The sequence below is a fragment of the Scatophagus argus genome, chromosome 11, assembly GCF_020382885.2.
Source record: "Scatophagus argus isolate fScaArg1 chromosome 11, fScaArg1.pri, whole genome shotgun sequence".
Classification (NCBI taxonomy): Eukaryota; Metazoa; Chordata; class Actinopteri; family Scatophagidae; genus Scatophagus; species Scatophagus argus.
The window spans coordinates 5,692,633-5,710,776 of NC_058503.1; the positions used below are offsets into that span (position 1 = coordinate 5,692,633).

The 18,144-nt window shown below is 39.7% G+C and overlaps 1 protein-coding gene across 1 annotated transcript; it reads left to right on the plus strand.

The window, feature by feature from the left end:
- On the plus strand, nt 1–17,711 carry wdfy2 (WD repeat and FYVE domain containing 2). The gene is made up of 12 exons (XM_046403803.1): nt 1–344; nt 1,430–1,497; nt 3,275–3,348; nt 4,914–4,968; nt 5,861–6,011; nt 7,467–7,579; nt 8,711–8,837; nt 9,716–9,821; nt 10,823–10,924; nt 12,367–12,497; nt 12,606–12,714; nt 13,636–17,711. The coding sequence occupies exons 1-12, from the start codon at nt 208–210 to the stop codon at nt 13,663–13,665; spliced, it is 1,203 nt and encodes a 400-aa protein (XP_046259759.1). The 5' UTR covers nt 1–207; the 3' UTR covers nt 13,666–17,711.
- Nucleotides 17,712–18,144: the final 433 nt, after the last annotated feature.

The window sequence follows — 18,144 nt, forward strand, 5'->3', positions numbered from 1 at the left end:
AAGGGGAAATGATTGCCTTCTTGCTGTAGGCGAGTGTGTGTCTGTATTGTCAGCTGACTGGCAGCATCTCCAGTAGCCGTCACAACACCTTGTGCTCCCTGCTGACACCTAGCTAGCAGCTCTTAGTCGAGTCTCTGCCGTCGGACTGGGTTGGGTTATGTTTCCCGGAGCCAGAACCGTACACGGAGGTTTGTGCACCACCAAGCCATGGCGGCCGAAATTCAGCCGCAGCCGCAAGCACGGAAGCCATGTCTACTGAGCAAAATCGAGGCTTTTCAAGATATTGTGAGCGCTGCGGTCATCATTCCCAAGGAAGACGGTGTTATCAGCGTGTCTGAGGACAGGTAAGCTTTGAGCTGCACGGCGGCTATATAACAAATTGAGCTCCAAATTCACATTTTATAACTGTGGGCCACCTCGTTTTGTTTTCCGCTCGGACGCTTATTGAGCTCATGCTCCGGTCTGGTTTAATAATTTGAGAGCTGTTTGTATGGAAACAGTGCAACCGTTTATGGTTAGAGAAGAAAACACCCCTCACATATCATGGGTCAGCCGACAGTCATTTGAGCGCATTATTATGTTGGTTAACGACCGTATTCCCTCTCTCTCTTTTTTTTAAACCAATGACTCATGTAGATCAGCACCATCTTAAAGGTATTTTATCCTTTAACTGCTGGCTGTTTGTGGTGGCTAACGTTAGGTAACTAGCTAGCTGGTTATTATGAAGGAGTTAGATGATTAACAAGAGTTTGCTGTGGCTGTCATGCTGACCTTTATTTCTCCAAAATTCATCTTGGATCCTTATTAGTTGCTTCCCCTGTCAAAGTTAATGACTGATTAGAAGATGTGAGTTGGGGTGCTTGAACTTTTGTAAGCCTCTGAACGGGGGCATGCCAGGAACAGTTTATGAACCACTGTAGCATAATTTTGCCTTAAAGAACAAAGTTTCTCAGGTTTGGGGCTAGTAGATCTGCCCTCATTCTCCCAGTTTTACACTTGCCCAGGGGATGTGTGCGTCTGTCTGTCTGTCTGTCTACTTTTGTTGTCAAGTGTGTGTGTGTATCCAATCTATTGACATCTGCAAATGCCTGAGGGTGGGCGTGTGGCTCTGCGTGTTCAAAGGTTGTATGTCCTGTAATGCCTGTGTCATCCCGGTTACTGTACCCATTACATGTAGGTTTTCTTTAATCACTTAGATAGACTCATTTATGAGTACATGTGAATCTGTAAGTAAGATAATTTTATTACAATTACATTTCATCCAAAATGATGTTGGGTGTGTTTATTGTCTTACCATGGGAGTGTTGACTTGAATTTATTAACCACAGCCCAGAGTGACGGGAAAATGCAGCACATCGAGGATTTAGTTTTACACCTGAGATGCCTTGTGGGCTCTCAGTAATGAAAGTGTCATGGTTTCACCTCACAGGACGATTCGGGTATGGCTGAAGAGAGACAGTGGTCAGTACTGGCCCAGTGTCTATCACACAATGTCATGTGAGTATTCTGGTTACTTTTTGCTGATATGTGTTTATTTTTTGTGTACATACTGTTTGTAACTGCTTGATAGATGCCATAACTTGAAACAAAGATGGTGACTGAATAAGCCAGTTATTGTTGTTCAGTGTAATCAAATTAGTCGTGGGTATGACTATGTAACTTTGGCCAGAAAAGTTGACATCTGCTCCTTGGAACAGGCTTGTTGCTGATTCCTATTTTTGTTAATTCTTCCTCTGTGTTTGTTCTCATACTGTGTGAGCGTTTTCCCCTCATTACCATGTACATAATGAATTACACAGTCCACAGTCCACTTCTCAGAATGACATGAAAGCATGGAGTTTAATTGCTCCTGAAATTAGATTCAGCGTCCAAGCTCATTCATTCATCACTTGCTCTCCTCACTTCAGGACTGCAGTGCTGCATGTCTGTGACATTGTTTCTCCTTGTTTCCCTCCAGTTGTGCAACTGAAGGAAATCCCGTGCTACCATCAGCAAGATCTTTAGCTTACAAAAGCAGTACCGGAGGCTGCATATGTTTAACACTTAAGTTTACTGATAGAAAAACTGAAGTTAGATTGCAAAAGACAATACCATAATCACTACTTTCAGGGTTTACTCTTATGGCAATCAACCTTTGTTTTCATTTTTTATTTGAGTCAAAATCTTGACTGAAATGACTTAAAATTTGATAACATATAGGCAGAATGAATTGATTCCTAAATGAAGTTTAGATTCAGAGTTCTTTGGCCATAAAGGCATATGTGCTTCATCACAGTTTTTTTTATGTTTGCTGTGCTCTGGAAACTTTTGCTTGAGGTCATTTTGCAGGGACTTTGGTCCTACATTTATTATTCTAAACCTCGACCAATATATCCAGGAAATTGCGACAGCACACTGTTATCCAAAGTGGTTAAACGGTTGACAGAAACCCTGCTGCATTATAGATGATATACAGATTACTGCCCTGACGTTGCTAATTCAAATGCAGAGACCATTTCTGCTGCTCTGTAAGTATATGAAAATTGCAATGCAAAAAAGGTCGCCAATCACGCACAGGGCTGAGACAGTGTGACAGACAAACATTCAGGCTCACACTCGTACCTACAGACAGTTTATAGTCATCAGTTAACTGCACCTGCGTGTCTTGTGGTAAGAAGCTGGAGGAAACTCAAAGGGAGAGAGTTCAAATGTTTTAACCCAGAATCATCTTGGTGTGAGGTGACAGTGTTCTACACTGTACCACCATGCCAAAAAGACTGTTTCAGAGAGATGCAGACTTCCAGTACTCCACTAACAACAGAGCCAAAATGAAGCTTTGTAGATCACATCAGATAGGTGACGCACATCAAGCTCAACAATGCACTTTGAATCAGAACTCATGAAGCATGTGCAGTACTAGAACCAGGCTCTGGTTGATATCAGCAGATTTCGGCATATATGTCTGCTGATTAATGGCAAGAAAATGACACACATTACTGTGACTTTTGCAGAGCTTTCAGTTAAATCTCATTCTTTTGCACAGTGGAATATGTTTGAAACTTCAGTCACCGTAGCAAACTTCATCCACTGAGTTTGTATGTTGACCTTGAAATCATACTTTTTGTCAAACAAATCCCTCCAAGGTCAAGAATGATTTTGTTATAGGCAAGTGTTCCAATTTGTTTATAAAACTGTGAGAAACATGTGAGACATGTAAGTTTTTCCCAGAATAACAATAACACGCACACACACAGGCAGAATGTTCACTATTATTCTTGTATGTTTTTGTCTCCAGCGTTGTGCTCCTGTATGTCCTTTAACCCAGAGACCAGGAGGCTGTCTGTGGGGATGGATACTGGAAGTATCTGTGTAAGTCTAACCAACACGCTGCATCCCCTCCAGACACAACCCTCTGGCCTTACTTCCTTGTCCTCACTTCACTGAAGACTGCTTGCTTTTCATGCCGTTTCTGTAGCAGTCACCTGAGGGATATGTGTCATTCCAGTAGGTTGTGTTATCTTCACTATGTTGACAGGAAGATCTTGTGATATTTGCCATCTGCCTTTTGGCACACAAAGTGGAATGCAACTCTAATTGTATATGTTTTTGTGAAAGTGTTGGCTGCTGCAAGTGTAGCAGGAATGTTCTGAGTGAGTTTGTTTATTCAGTTGGAAAGAGAGTGTTGTCAGATCACTGTGAGTCACTGTGTCACTGGGAGAGAAAGGAAGCCTCTGAATTTTGTCTTGTACAGAGCTGCGTGGAGATGGTGCAGCACTGTCATTTTCAGAAAGGACAGAATTGTGGCTCACTTCTCTTAGATACTTCCTAATTTAGATCCTAATGCTCACTGAGGCTGATTTCCAGTAGTCTTGCGCCCATGTGTCATGTGTGTGACTACATTCTTTATACATGAAAAATGTGACCTGGTGATAGTACCAGCTGAGCAGCCAAGCGATGACCAATTCTTCCTGGGTGAACTTTTGTGTTTAGAGTTTTTGAGACAACAGTTGTTGAGAGACCTGATGGTGGCACTTAATGAAAAGCCAAGGGATCACCTAAATCTGTAGGATACTTTCTCTGGACACTGAGAATGTCTTAAAATAATTTCAGGGCAGTCTATTCAGCAGGTATCGAGGTAGGAGCCTTGCTGTTTGCGTGGCTCAAAAAAATCCCACTTAATACCCAAATCATGTATATTGAATTACAACATTTCTCAGCTCTGATAAAGTTTCAGAGTAACATTGATGTGGCTGAAGGTTGCCATTGTTGGTCACTCTGTTTGTTCATTCAGCATTTTGGTCATGAAATTTGACCAGGTCCTCAGAGGATTATTCTGAATGCTCTCTGTGACGCTGTGGTCCTTGACAAGCTATTCAAAAAAATAATGACTAAACTATCATGAAATGGGATGCAGCTATTCAAGTTCTTTTGAGAATAATACTGTGACCTTTACTTCCCTTGAGCCAAAATGTTAAATTTGCTCATGAGGTAATAGGCAGATTAATATACCAAGAACGGTCTTGTTGCTCAGAGCGTGATCCGTTCTGAATTTAATAACCCATTCTCTAGGATTTTTATCTCAAACAACGTTAACACTTCCTGCAGCTCTCTCAAGTGTTTTATTAATGGTGTTGGTCTGAGAGGAAATCACTCTGTCAGACTGTACAACTGTTCTTCTTTTTACAAACATATGCATACGCCTACAGTTTTTTTTTAACAAAGTAATTTGCATTTACATTTTAATAAAGTGAAGGTGCAAAGTATTTGTCTCTCTGCAGGAGGAAGGCCTGTGTTTCATATATAATCTGTTACCACTTACATACTGAAATTTTAACATATTTTTTTTTTTTTTTTTTAGATTTAGGACCCTTAAAAAAAATTTCGAAACACTAGTGAGTCAGTGTGAATATTTATCTGTGCTTCCTGTCTTTCAGGAGTTCATCCTGTCAGAAGACTACAATAAGATGACCCCAGCACGGACCTACCAGGGTGAGACCGGAAGAGTGTATTTGCGTGTGTAGGTTGTGAGTCAAGTAGTATCACACATGTTTATAAGAGAACTAAAAAAATACCATTGTCGTTTGTTTTGAAACCTGGAGCTTATTCTGAAGAACATTTTGAACTGGCACAAGAATAGTTAAAGAAAAAAATCAAAGCTTTAATTGTCCCTGCCATTTTTTAAATACTTGGACTTAAACACGCTAAATTAAACTAACTAAAACCTAGATGTAATACTGTAGTGTTGACCTCCATTGCATCACACATTCATGCATGACAACAAATGTATCTTTAAATTATGTTACTAGCCCCCATTGTGCTCATGACTTCAATTCTGTTCTTAATACCTTAAAACCTCTGCAGCCTGAGGAATGTTTGTTCTCTGGTGTTCATAAGTCATTCCTTTCTTTTGAGTGTAACTCACTCTGAAGTAACTCAAACCGAGCACCAGTGATCGATCTCCACATGCCTCCTCTAGAGCCTCAACTACATTCTGCGTTTTTTATCGCATGAAAGCACACACAAGCCTTGGAAAAATTGAGTCTTAGAGTAATATTTAAAGTTGACCTTTCTGGATATGTGTCTTGTGTGGCTGTGTATACTGTGCAACAGATATTTGAAAGATCTCAAATATCTCCACACCAGCGTCACTTTTCTTTTCATTTGTCGGATAAATCTTTCCTTATAGAAGGTAGTGGTGCTTTACCATTCTTCTGTGCTGTAGCAAAAGTCCTCTGCTTCTGTAAAAAGGGTTTTAAATGTGTATTTCTGTGCCATTTAAGCACAATAAATATGTTCATTATGATTTGAAATTGTTGACACCATCCTTCCCAAGATTTCAAGTGAGTGTGACAATTGATCTTGTGTTTTTCTGTGCCTGCAGCCCATCAGGGCAGAGTGACAGTAGTGTTGTTTGTGCTGGAGATGGAGTGGCTTCTGAGCACCAGCCAGGACAAAAACTTCACCTGGCACTGCTCAGAGAGTGGCCAGCAGCTGGGGACGTATCGCACTGCCGCATGGGTTTCAGGACTACAGTATCCTTTTAAGCCCCCCCCCCAATTCTGTTGTCTTGATTTGTTGGCTCCTTGGGTCTTAGAGCACGCTCAATGAACTTGACAACTAAGCTTCCTGCTAAATGGAGTGGAGTGGACATAACCAAGTGGGAAGTGACAAGCCAGCTTTGGGGCTTTGGACTGTGAAAAATCGCTGCCTTTTATTATGACAACACAGTCTATTTTAGGGCTGCAGCAACACAAGACAGGGCAATTGAGAGTAGCTTCCACTTAGTTTGTACTAATGGCTAACAATAGGCATCAGTCATGCTGTTGTCAAGGAAACGGTCTGAGTAGGTTCCTGTAAAGGCCAGATGAAAGGCTGTGAGTGCTCAGCAGCTACACTGATCCATACCAATGAGCCTGCCATGAGGTCAGTAGACTGATGGTATCTTGTGAACTTTTACGTGCTAACATGTGGAGTTAGCATGGCAAGAAATCAGTGAAGGTAGAGACACTGAGCACTGACAGAAACATGCTTTTGTTTGGGGTGACTTCAGATGTGATAATAAGGGCTGTTCTTGTCCTGACTGTTTAAAGAGAAGCCACACTGAAGAGAAGCTCGTGAGTGCTGTGTCTGTAATCAGCAAAAGGTGACAGGTTGAAATGCAGTTTACACTTGTCTCAACAGGCCCTCTCAAGGGAGGGGAGAGCCATTGCAGGCAGAGCAAATGTGACCTTGGGATATATAAGTACAGCAAGTCTAAAATAAACAGCAGAGATGCGTTTGCTGTGTTTTGAGTGTATTATGTTTTTTTATGCTTACAATTTCACTGGAATTGGGGAAGTCCTAACAGTTAACATTTCTTATTTGCAACATTCACATGTTATTTTCATCACACGTGAAAATTTCCAATTAATTTGCTTTTTTACTCATTTCCCAGTTATTGTTAATGTTTAATTTGTCTAGATTGGGGTAGAGGGATGTGTTTTCACTTGTAAATCACCCAATCAGTGCTCACTGGTATTGACACAGTATACTGCATAGAGAGAAAATTGAAAACTCCAATTGCTGTATTTAGCCTTATAATGATTTTTGGTTTTTAAGACAGAAGGGTTTAGTTTTGGTGGGATATTTAGGTTATTCCTTGCACAGTCGTTGCTTTCTCTTCTATGATGCAGACAGTGTTGTAATGATTTTGGTCTGTAGTGACTTAACCAGGTCAGAAGAGGACTGTGGCTAAATGGCCAGCGAGAGAGCAAAGAGTCATCCACTGACATACACACACACACACACGCCTTTGCTGCCACTGCTGAGGGTTTTGACTTAGATCTTACATTGTATAGTTTATGCAAGTTCAGTTCACTGTGAAAATTAGTTGTTGCGTTGAAATTGCAAATGTTTTTTGTTTGTTTGGTCTGTGTTTTTGGTCCAGTAACAGACAAAAATCCAAATGAATGCAGGACACAGTTTCTTTGACCTCACTCTTATCCCAGGTTTGATGTGGAGACCAGACATGCCTTTGTAGGGGACCAGTCTGGTCAGGTGACCATACTGAAGCTGGAGCAGGACAGCTGCAGCCTGGTCACCACCTTCAAGGGACACACCGGTACGCCACGCATACACAGTCTCCCAATAATCAATAATATAATCAACAGATTGATCTATACTGACTGTGCTGGTGAGTTGCAGCACTAGCGCACACATTGAGGAAGCTCTGAGGATCTTGCAGCCTCAGCCTGTTAAACACAACCAGAGCTACAAGCTGGTATTGATTTCTGCACAGTGTTTGTTCAGATGTTGTCTCTACGAATATAAATCCCCAAAATAGAGCTCCATGTCGAAGCTCAGATCATTTGTTGCCTCTGCACTTTCATACTCTCACAACCCTTTGCAGAAATGAGTTTGCAAGAATGAACAAGGATCTTTACCTCATGTGCCTCATGGGGTGCTGATGACCTCAGCCAATATGAGAAAGAGAAGCTGCTACTGGATACAAACCACAGAAACTTGAATTTTCTTATACTTACCTATAAAATTGCTCAAAGCTATGTTACACATGGTTTTACAAATAAGAGTACAACATAGTTTAAATGTATTAAATAATTCCAACTTTTTCAGCCAGGAACAGCTTTTTTTCAGAAGGGATAAGAGAAAAAGGAAGAGGAAAATCTTTATATCAATCTTTATACTGAAATTATTTCTTTTAATTCTGAAAAAGTTCAGGGTCAGCAATAACAATCTTGAATTTAGTGAAAGGTTTTCTTGTCACATTCAGGTATTCACTGACTGGTGTTAATCATTCACTCTCATTTAAAAGATCAGAACAACAGTAAAAAGAGAACCATATGTAAACAGATGATACTTTCACTGAGTTTGTTATGTTAACAGTATCAGTTCAAAAATAATCAGCTTTTAGGGTCAACACACAAAATCAGTTACTGAAGAAATATAGTTTTGAAACTAAATGAAACAAGTTATGAGAACCAGTGCATGTCAGCCCTGGGGACACCAGCCCAGTTCCTAAATTTATCGCTTCGAATAGCGTGATCTGCAAATCATAAACAATTCTGAGTGGACTCTGTGGTGATATTTTACGTGCCGGCCTTAGCCTTCATGTATGTCCTTGTGAACCGACCTTTGTGTGGGAGTGTGCCTTAGTGTTGATGGGTATCTCTCACATATTTGCCTTTGTGTGTGTGTGTGTGTGTGTGTGTGTGTGTGTTGTGCTTTGCTCCAGGTAATGTGATGGCACTGTGTTGGGACCCAGTCCAGAGGGTGCTGTTCTCTGGCAGCTCTGACCACTCCATTATCATGTGGGACATCGGAGGGCGCAAAGGCACCGCCATCGAACTGCAAGGACACAAGTAAGAATCACAACTGTCCACTCTTGAATGTGTCCCATATTCAGCTGGATGGACAACACTGAGTCGTACACTTGTCGGTTCTGTGCTAATAAACTGTAATGGTCTTTTTCTTTTGCCGTTTATTCTGTACTATTTTAGTGTTTTTGGTGTGTTGAATGATGAAAATTCTGTAGTTTTTTCAATGCAGAGACATGCACCTTCTTATATAAATGTTATGGCACTATTTCATGTTGTTCTCTAAATTTTATGCGCAGCAAGTACATCAGTCTAATGAACCATTACATACTGAGGAATAGCTAGCATAAAGGTGTTGACTCTATATTCTATTTTCTATATTCTAAGTCTTTATTTTGATTTCAAAAATTTTGCTTCACAACAATCCATCAGACCATCAGTCTTTTTTTCATCTCGTCTCATTCTTGCAAACTGTTCTTCCAACCACTTTTAATCTTGAGTCAGCTTTGCTGTTTTGCCCCATAATGACCCTGTTGTGTTTGTACAGAGAAATTGCACAACATTCATGTAACAGAGACCAATGTTTGCTTACCAAAAAGCCATCTCTTTAACAAATGAGCCCTTTTCAGTTACAGATAGGTACCAACAGGTCTCCATTATGTAAATGTTATGACTATATTCAGAGTTGACAGCATAGAAACAGTCACAATGTATGCACAATATTTGGTGCCTGGTATGTTTCTGTTCTCTCCCAGGTTGCATCAGTGATGAGATTTAAAACTTGTTTTGCCATTAAAGATTGAATGGACTCTCTATCCCTCTTTACAGATATAAAGTGATAAAGGTTTTAAGAGGATGTAACAAAACCGTGTGTGTGTGTGTGTGTGTGTTTGCATGTGCATGTGTGCGCATGCCCTCTACAGTGATAAGATTCAGGGCTTGTGCTATGCCTCACACACTCGTCAGCTCATCTCCTGCAGCTCAGATGGAAGCATTGTGATCTGGAACATGGACGTGACGAGACAAGAGGTGAGAGAGAGGTTGGAGAAAGATGGAAATGTTGTGTGTTTTCGTACCAATTTACACATGCACATAGCTGATAGAGATCAGTGTGTTGGATAAGTTGTTGGTGTTTGCTGTTCCTCCTACTCCAGAACAAATTATCATCCATCCGTGAAAGGTCACCAGATTGCTACAGTGTTCTTTCATTTCCACTCTTAGAAGAACACAGACTTCTGCTGCATTCACTTCTCTCTCTGTCAGCTCTCCCTAATCTTATTAGGGGTTGATTGCATCTTTATTTTCCTCAAGCCAGTTTCATGTTACCACAGCATTGTTCTGTTATGTCTTAGTTCCTCTTAGTTGGCCCAAATTCTCGATTATTGTTGCTTTTTCTAGAACTTAAGTGTCAGTCAGTTCATGCTTTAGAATGTAACTACCATGAAACGCCACTCCCTCTCTTCATTTGCTGTCTAACTAGTTCGAATTCTACTTATTGCATGTGGCAAATAAATTCTGCCCTGTGATTTGAATCCCCTCCAAAATGTAATTTTGCTACACCCTTCCACCAGGTTTCATGAAAATTTGGACATTAGTTTTTCCATAATCCTGCTGACAGACACACAAACAAACCAACAAACCAGACCGAAAATAGTGAAATAGTGGAGGTAATAACAGCTACTTACACCTCTGAAGCTCCCTAACATGACCACTAACATTTGTTCAGTTCATACATGAAATGTAAAAATAACAATTTGGGGTTTTAGGGAGAGTTAAGTGCTGGTATTGGAGTATTTTATGTGCGCAGCATCCTGAAATCTCTTTTTTGCTGTGAGGTTGCCAGGTTTGGTGCTATTGTGTCTTTGCAAAGACAAATCTGAAATATGTGTCCACCCCTTCTGTATTAGGGACCCTGTGAAATTGTTTCAGCACATGACTCTGCTGCAAATAGAATTTCTCTGTGGAAGTACTCTTTTAATCACTATGTCTTCCAAAAAATCCATAAATCTAATGAAAATATGTTTGCACAGACCCCAGAGTGGTTGGACAGTGACTCCTGTCAGAAGTGTGAGCAGCCTTTCTTCTGGAACTTCAAACAGATGTGGGACAGTAAGAAGATTGGTCTACGACAGGTACTGTCCTGATGTTTCTTTATTCATTTCACTTCTATACAAGCCCATCAGACATGAAAAGTAACATCACAGTTTAGACATCAGATATTTGATTGGTAGAGTCAGTTATGAGTAGCTCCACCACACCCTGAATTCATCTCTAACAGCTTTTCAGGAAAAATACACAACTCTGCCTTTACTTGAGGGCAGCAAACATCCTGCGGCTGTTTTATGGTCTCTCTGTGTGTGTATCCACGGTTTATGGATACAGTAATAGCCATTTTTTGACTACACAGCAATCTTCAGGGACATTCTGTAGCAAGAAGCAACACACTGTAATGTTGGTCTTTCTTGGGATGAAGTCAGTGTTTTTCTTTCATTTGCTCGTAAAAGGAAAACATTGAACATGCACAAAACAGCAGAATAAGCAGAATTCAGCTGATATTTCAGCTGAACTTCCATGTACATTAAGTTGTAATACTGTGAAAGTGGTCTTTGATCTTTTTATTGCTAAGTCATTTGAAAATATGGAAACAAACAGGAACGAACATGATCATGATAGCACAAATAAACAACAGTATTGTATGATCATGTACGTGTGTTTAAACAAGTGTCAATGCGGTGACTTTATATGTCGTTTTAGGTAATTCTTATCGCACTGGTGTTTGCTCAGGTGTTCATTCTTCTGACAGGTCTGGTTTTAATTCGTTATTTGATGCTATAAAAAGGGTTCATGAGTGACACCTGAGTGTTGCTTGTGATTGAGTCAGATTGGTGTATGGGCAGGAACTTGATCCTGCAGCTCCACTGCCCAATCACTACTGCACAGACTTTGGCTCACAAATGAGGTCACTAGTAGAAGATGGCAGCGCTCGTATCAGAGCTTCACTTTTGTGCAGTGGGAGGAAGTGGAGGTGCGTCGTCCATTTTTAGCCTCTGACTTGTGACTTCACATGCGCTTTCACCTTTTGACTTGATATTCCACCAGAACCCAAAACTGACATAAGTGTGCAGCAAAAAGGCTCTGTACTTCAGCAGTAGCCAATTACATTGCACAGAAAAAGGTGTGTTGGTTGGAACAGATCAGCAGAGAAATGATGCCTCAAATGATCACATTCACATGGGAACACTATACCGTTTGTTCTGTTTGCTCTGAAAAGTAATGAAGTTTGTTTAAAAGTAAAAAATAGAGTTACTGATTAATAGTTAATAGTTATTGATTTTAATTTTAAAATGGGATTCAGTTTGGTGAAGAGTGTATAATGACTGGCTATGCACTTGAAACAGGTAGTTGGACTGGATTTTGGACATTTTGGTCTTGACCCAGGATTTCATAACTAAGATGTGTGACTTGCAGAACAATGATTTTGGACCACCACTGACCAAAACTCTGCTACTCCTGGTAAGAAATGAGACCGTTGATAATCAAAACAGATATGTTAAAGTCCTCTTCTGTTCCTCAGCATCACTGCAGGAAGTGTGGCCAGGCAGTGTGTGGCAAATGTTCGTCCAAACGCTCCACCATCCCCCTCATGGGCTTTGAGTTCGAGGTGCGTGTGTGTGACAGCTGCCACGAGTCCATCACTGATGAGGAGTGAGTAACAATCAGCCTCTGTTGCTGTCATATACTGACCCTTTGTGCTCCCAGCTTTTTGGAGCGTTCACATAGAAAAGTAACCGGCATTCCCTTTGTGTCTTCTAGTCGAGCGCCCACGGCCACCTTCCATGACAGCAAGCACAGCATTGTTTACATGCACTATGAGCCCACCACTGGAAATCTGCTCACCTCTGGCACCGACAAGGTTATCAAGGTCTGCATGGGAGCAAACAGTATCTGTTCTATTTATGAGTCTTAGATAAGACATACAGGTACACACACTAACACCTACAAAATAAATGGGGTCACCCCTAGAAAGGCTGAGTTTTAAACAAAGACAGGAATGTTAGTTTTGTTTTTGTGTCTTTAATTTAGCATGATTAAGACTGGGGGGCCCTACTGCCACCCCTCTTGTATATTGTGTACATATGCTGTTGTATTACCTGTTAGTGTGGTACCTGTCAAATCAAGTGTCACATAGTTTATGGTGATTTGATTAAACACAAATTCATTCATTCAGATCCAGGAATCTTAAAGGGATTTCTTAACCTTGAAACACTTGGATTTTTGAACACATTCACTCCACACAGCAGACAGACATTGTTAGCGACTTGCTGGTGGACAAAGTAAAGAATTTAGCAGCTGAAGAATCAGATCTTTCTCTGAAGAGTTGTAGGAAAATAAGAACCAAAAGGAGGGCGAATACTGGATTTGCATTCATCAGATAAACAAAAACATGAATGTGATGATCATGTTGCTCTCTGTCTGGTGGTAGGTACATTTTTGCTATTATGTCAGCCACAGCTACTTAATATTGTATTACAAAAATCCTAATGCAGCTCCTTTCCTAATCCTAATCCTGCACCTTTTTTCTGTTTCTAAAATAATAAACTAAACAGAGTGTAGAGCCTTGGTGGAGGTATACACACTTCAGTTATGTTTTCAGAATATGTTCTATTTCATTACATACTGTATGTCAGCACCAGTAACCCCCATGTGGTTCATCAGGTTCTTCCATGATCGCAGCCAGAATGCAGAATTTTTGAGACTAAGCAGAAATGTCTCTTCATTGTCTTGTTGATCAGTGTCGTCTGTTTTTGTCAACAAACTGATTATGTCTCGTGTTTATCTGCAGCTATGGGACATGACTCCTGTGGTGTCCTGAGGTCTGTGGGTCACCAACAGTCAGCTTGAAGTTCCGTTCACCAAACTGTGATGGTTTCACTGCGGCAGTCACACGCAGAAGAGAAATCAATGTCATCTAGATAATATTTAACAGTTACTCAACAACAAGCAGTGGCTGTTGCACGTCCACAATGAGGACACTGCAGGCCAGTGAAGCCTGGGAACAGGAAGGCCTTGATTGACACAAGGTCACAAGGTGGTTGTGGGTGTTTATGTTAAGGAGCTGTCAGGCGGGGGATCTCTTTATGTATATGTGTATGTCTGTATCGTATCTGAGTGTGTGGGAGGGGTTGAGGCACTTGACTTTGTGATGAATTGACAGACCTAATTTACTTAATTTCCATGCATTCCAGCCATTTTCATACTGGAGACTCACAAAACATTAACCCTTAACACATTTCTGCACATGCCAGTGGGTTTTTTTTTTTAAAAGATGTGAAGCACGTCATGGAACTGGACCATACTTGACCCATAAACGTTGTAGTTTCCATTCTGCAGGCTGTAGATTCTCCACAAGAGGGAGACATATAAGCATTTCTTTGCCCACCAACCTGCACCACCTACAGGAAAAGAAAGCAGCAACAGTTTATGTTCATGTTGATGTTGCCTTCTACATGTGGTGTATGTTGAGTAATAGCTGACCCTTGCACCACCTACAGGCAACAAGTTTCATATGTGCTCTTTCCTCTGTGTTATAATATGATTTAAATTTGAAACTTGACCACCTGTTTTCTAAATAACACGTAAATATGATACATCAGTATCACAGTGATTATAATTCAGCTTGTGGATGTAGAACACCATAATATTGGAGTCACCTGTTGATAAAGTATTTCTTAGGAGTAAACAACAAGTATGTTATGAGTAACAACCAAGTTTTAATATTTTCAGCACCAAATGTGGTGACCCTATATTCTACTACTCTCTAATTTTATTTTTTGTCTATTTACTTTTCAATCTGTTGTTATTATTATTATTATTATTATTGTTAAAAACTGAAAATTTAAATCTGTAAACAGACACAACACCAGCTATGTAAAACTACAGTTGTAATTCACTGCCTGCAGATGGTGCTACTGTCACCACTGTAGAAATTCTTGCATTCTTGCCTGTAGGTGGCGCTCATGAACATATCTGCAATATGTTGAGGGATGCTTTCAGCTCTGATGCCTTGTTTGCACATAGCTTTGGAGACATATGTCAAACAGAAGTTCATTTATTCCTATGGGAACTTCCATGGTCTCTGAAGTGTTTAAAAACACACATAAAAACAAATTAGTAAACTAATTTAATGTAATACATTTTCCTCTAAGAGAAAAGTTTGATGGCATACATTAAACACACTAAAACTGTTAGTATAGCATACTAACATTAGTAGCATGCTAGCTGTATAACATGTAGAGTGCATGAATATGGTTCATATGTCTTTTCCACAAATATTTCACAAAACCAGCTACATACTTGATAGTTCATCCTCATCATGCATTAGTGGCCAGTTTTGTCTGTTATTCAAGTAATGTCCCATGCACACATTCCATTAGACTGGATAGTGAAAAAAACTGACAAAATTCTTCTCTCCCATGTCTGTGGTGTTTTTATCTGCAAAGAAGTGCATTTCCTTGTGTTGGACACTAGGGGGTGGACTCTGTACATTATACTGATTATGGATATAATTTAAAACTGTGTGGAAATGAGGCATTAAATGCTGTTACTTTTCTTAGTGGCAGACATTGGACTTACTGCTTTTTGGATGCTGGGTGATCCTTGTTTCATGTGCTTTACATCACTCATCCTGTGTGTTTCTGTGGTCATCTTCAAGAGGCGAAGAAATAATTTACTGTATGAATATGTAAAATTTATATCACTACATTTGACTGTAACAATAGTACAATCAAATGTAGTACTCCAACCATGTGACACAGAGGAAACTGTTCATGAAGTCCATGAATGTTACCACAAAAGCCATTCACATGAGTCTCTAGATGTATGTACCCCATATCAGCCACCAAAAGAGAGGACTTTAGGGAAGCAGTTTTAATTTACACAATTCCTGATCTTCTAGGTTTATATCGGAGGCTTGTGAAAGGTCATAAATGTTTGAAACTGAAGTTATGTTTCTTCTGTATTCACACTGGCCCAGGTGGGCACCACTTACAGTATAAAGATGAATGACATGTCTCCGTTTCCCCCCACTGCCCAAAAGTGAAGCCAGAATATACTGCGTATGAGTGTGGCCATCTTGTGCTGATGACTTAATTTGCAGCCTGAGTCTGTGCCGTAGTGATCTGCCAGTAGTGCCGCTGTATCACTTTCCTGACCAGACACCCATCTGATCCAGTCAGGAGCAGAGCTCAGCTGTCAATCATGATCTTTCAGAAAAATAAACACTTAATACATCAGTGAATAAGAACTATCCAAAATGTCAGAAACCATGTTTTATGGGTTTATGGGTTTATGACCTATACTGCAACCAGCCACAAGAGAGCGTTCAAGATGTTTTGGCTTTACTTTTGGGGAGCTCTCATGTCATCCATCGTTATTTACAGTCAACAGTGTACACATATAGGTTCAAGCTATGTGGATATCTACTGCTGGAGAGTTTGAGAAAAAGTGCATATGTGGCAAACCTCTTAGCCTCATAAAGATGGTGAATGACTACAAACTTAGCAGGAAAATACTGTCTGGATCTACAGAACTTTAAATTCTAGTAGAGGTTTTAAAGACACAAAATATGTTTGTCTGAAATTTGAGGAAATGCGCATACGTTGATCCTATTCGATTTAAAGGTAATGAATAAAAAATAATGTGAATGTTACTGTTTTTCATATGGGACATATCTGTGACACTTTCAAACTGTGTGGCGAAAGGTTTTGTTCTCTCAGTTTAAAGAAAACCTCATCAGTTTAAGAAGTAATATCATTACAGAGGTCATTGTAAATACACACACAGTTTGCCTAAATCCATAGTACACCTATGGCTTTGTAGGTTTTGTAATCTGTAAATTAACCAGATTCAGACTGCTTGCTGATCCTTGTGTGATCTCTGTTGTCAGGTGTTTTATGGGATTATTTATTATTCTGTGTTGTCTTCATGTTTCTGACATGCAAATACTCATATCATCGTCAAGCTAATCAGTGGCAGCACACATACATGTATCAGGACTGAAAGGAAACCAGTGAGCATGGTTGCTTTGATTCCCACCATTACTGTTTTCTACTGTATCCTGGCTTTTAATGTCAGTGCACTGGACTCAGAAATATGTCACAAATTGCTGCTGAAGAGAAAATATAAATCTGTGATTATCTTGTTTGTGCTTTAATGTTAACAGATGGTAACTAAGTTGAAATCCTCTAAGGTTCGAACCACATTAAATATTTTCCAAAGATGTTTGATAATTAGATTAGGGAGAGAAATGACAAATTATTGGCCTTGACTGTTCATGTCTCTGCTTTCACAGCTCCACATAAAGGAACATTTATTGCAACTCTTTACTCATGAATGTGAGCCTGTGGGTACTAACCCCTTAAAGGAACATACCAGTGCTTTTCTGAGTATTCAGCTACTTATTAATTAATAATGGACATTTCGGGTCTTTTGCAGACCAGTTTCAAATGGATGGTTTTTGGGGTGTATTTTTCCAATATTTCTCAGAAGCTGCAGATTTCTAGGTAACTCAACGGTCAAGCTGTGGTTGCCGGGTTAAAAAAAAACAAAAACAGAAACCCGACACCTGTGTATATGATTTAAATTGGCAAAAATGTGCAACCTTTTTGGAGTCCTTCAAGTAAAAAAAACAAGACAACACAGGATATAGAAAGCTAAAAAGATATAAACAATACGGTAACTTTGGTTAAGGCCAAAGGTAAATGACTTTTGTATTCAATTTTATTCATCTGAGGCCAGCGGCATATGTTTTTCTGTCACAGGAAAGATAAGAGACGTTGTATGTTTCAGTATGTCCATTAATATAACCATGTATGTATAAATGACATTAAAAGAGAAGGTTTGCCTATTTGACCAATTGTGCATCTCTTGTTGTGTTGTCTTGTTTATCAGATCAAAATCATTCTTGTAGATCTGCAGCTGTGAGCTGCAGAAATCAAAACCTCACATTTGAACAGTTGGATCGAGCTTAAGTTTGGTATTGAGAGATCCCATAAACCATGATTATTTTCATTAATTTAGTTTTTGCTACTTGAGTAGTCAGCACCGGGCAGTGAGCCCAGCTATTGAATGGCCTGAGGTAAACTAATTTGACTTCAGGATGATAATATATTAACATTAAACATGAAAGTGAAAACTACATTTTCTATTCCAAGTGCATATAATCTGGCCATTTTACTGAATTATATTATATATCTGCATACGTACTTTCCAGATGTGAAACACATGGATGCAGGTGAGGAAGAAAAATGTATACAAAAATTTAATTTGAAAACCTGAATCTTTTTTAAAAGTA

Excerpts from the sequence above, each read along its gene's own strand:
- wdfy2 (XM_046403803.1), top strand. The coding sequence starts at position 208 with ATGGCGGCCGAAATTCAGCCGCAGCCGCAAGCACGGAAGCCATGTCTA. Across the intron at positions 3,349-4,913 it reads TGGATACTGGAAGTATCTGT|GAGTTCATCCTGTCAGAAGA; the intron begins GTAAGTCTAACC and ends CCTGTCTTTCAG. Across the intron at positions 6,012-7,466 it reads GCATGGGTTTCAGGACTACA|GTTTGATGTGGAGACCAGAC; the intron begins GTATCCTTTTAA and ends CTCTTATCCCAG.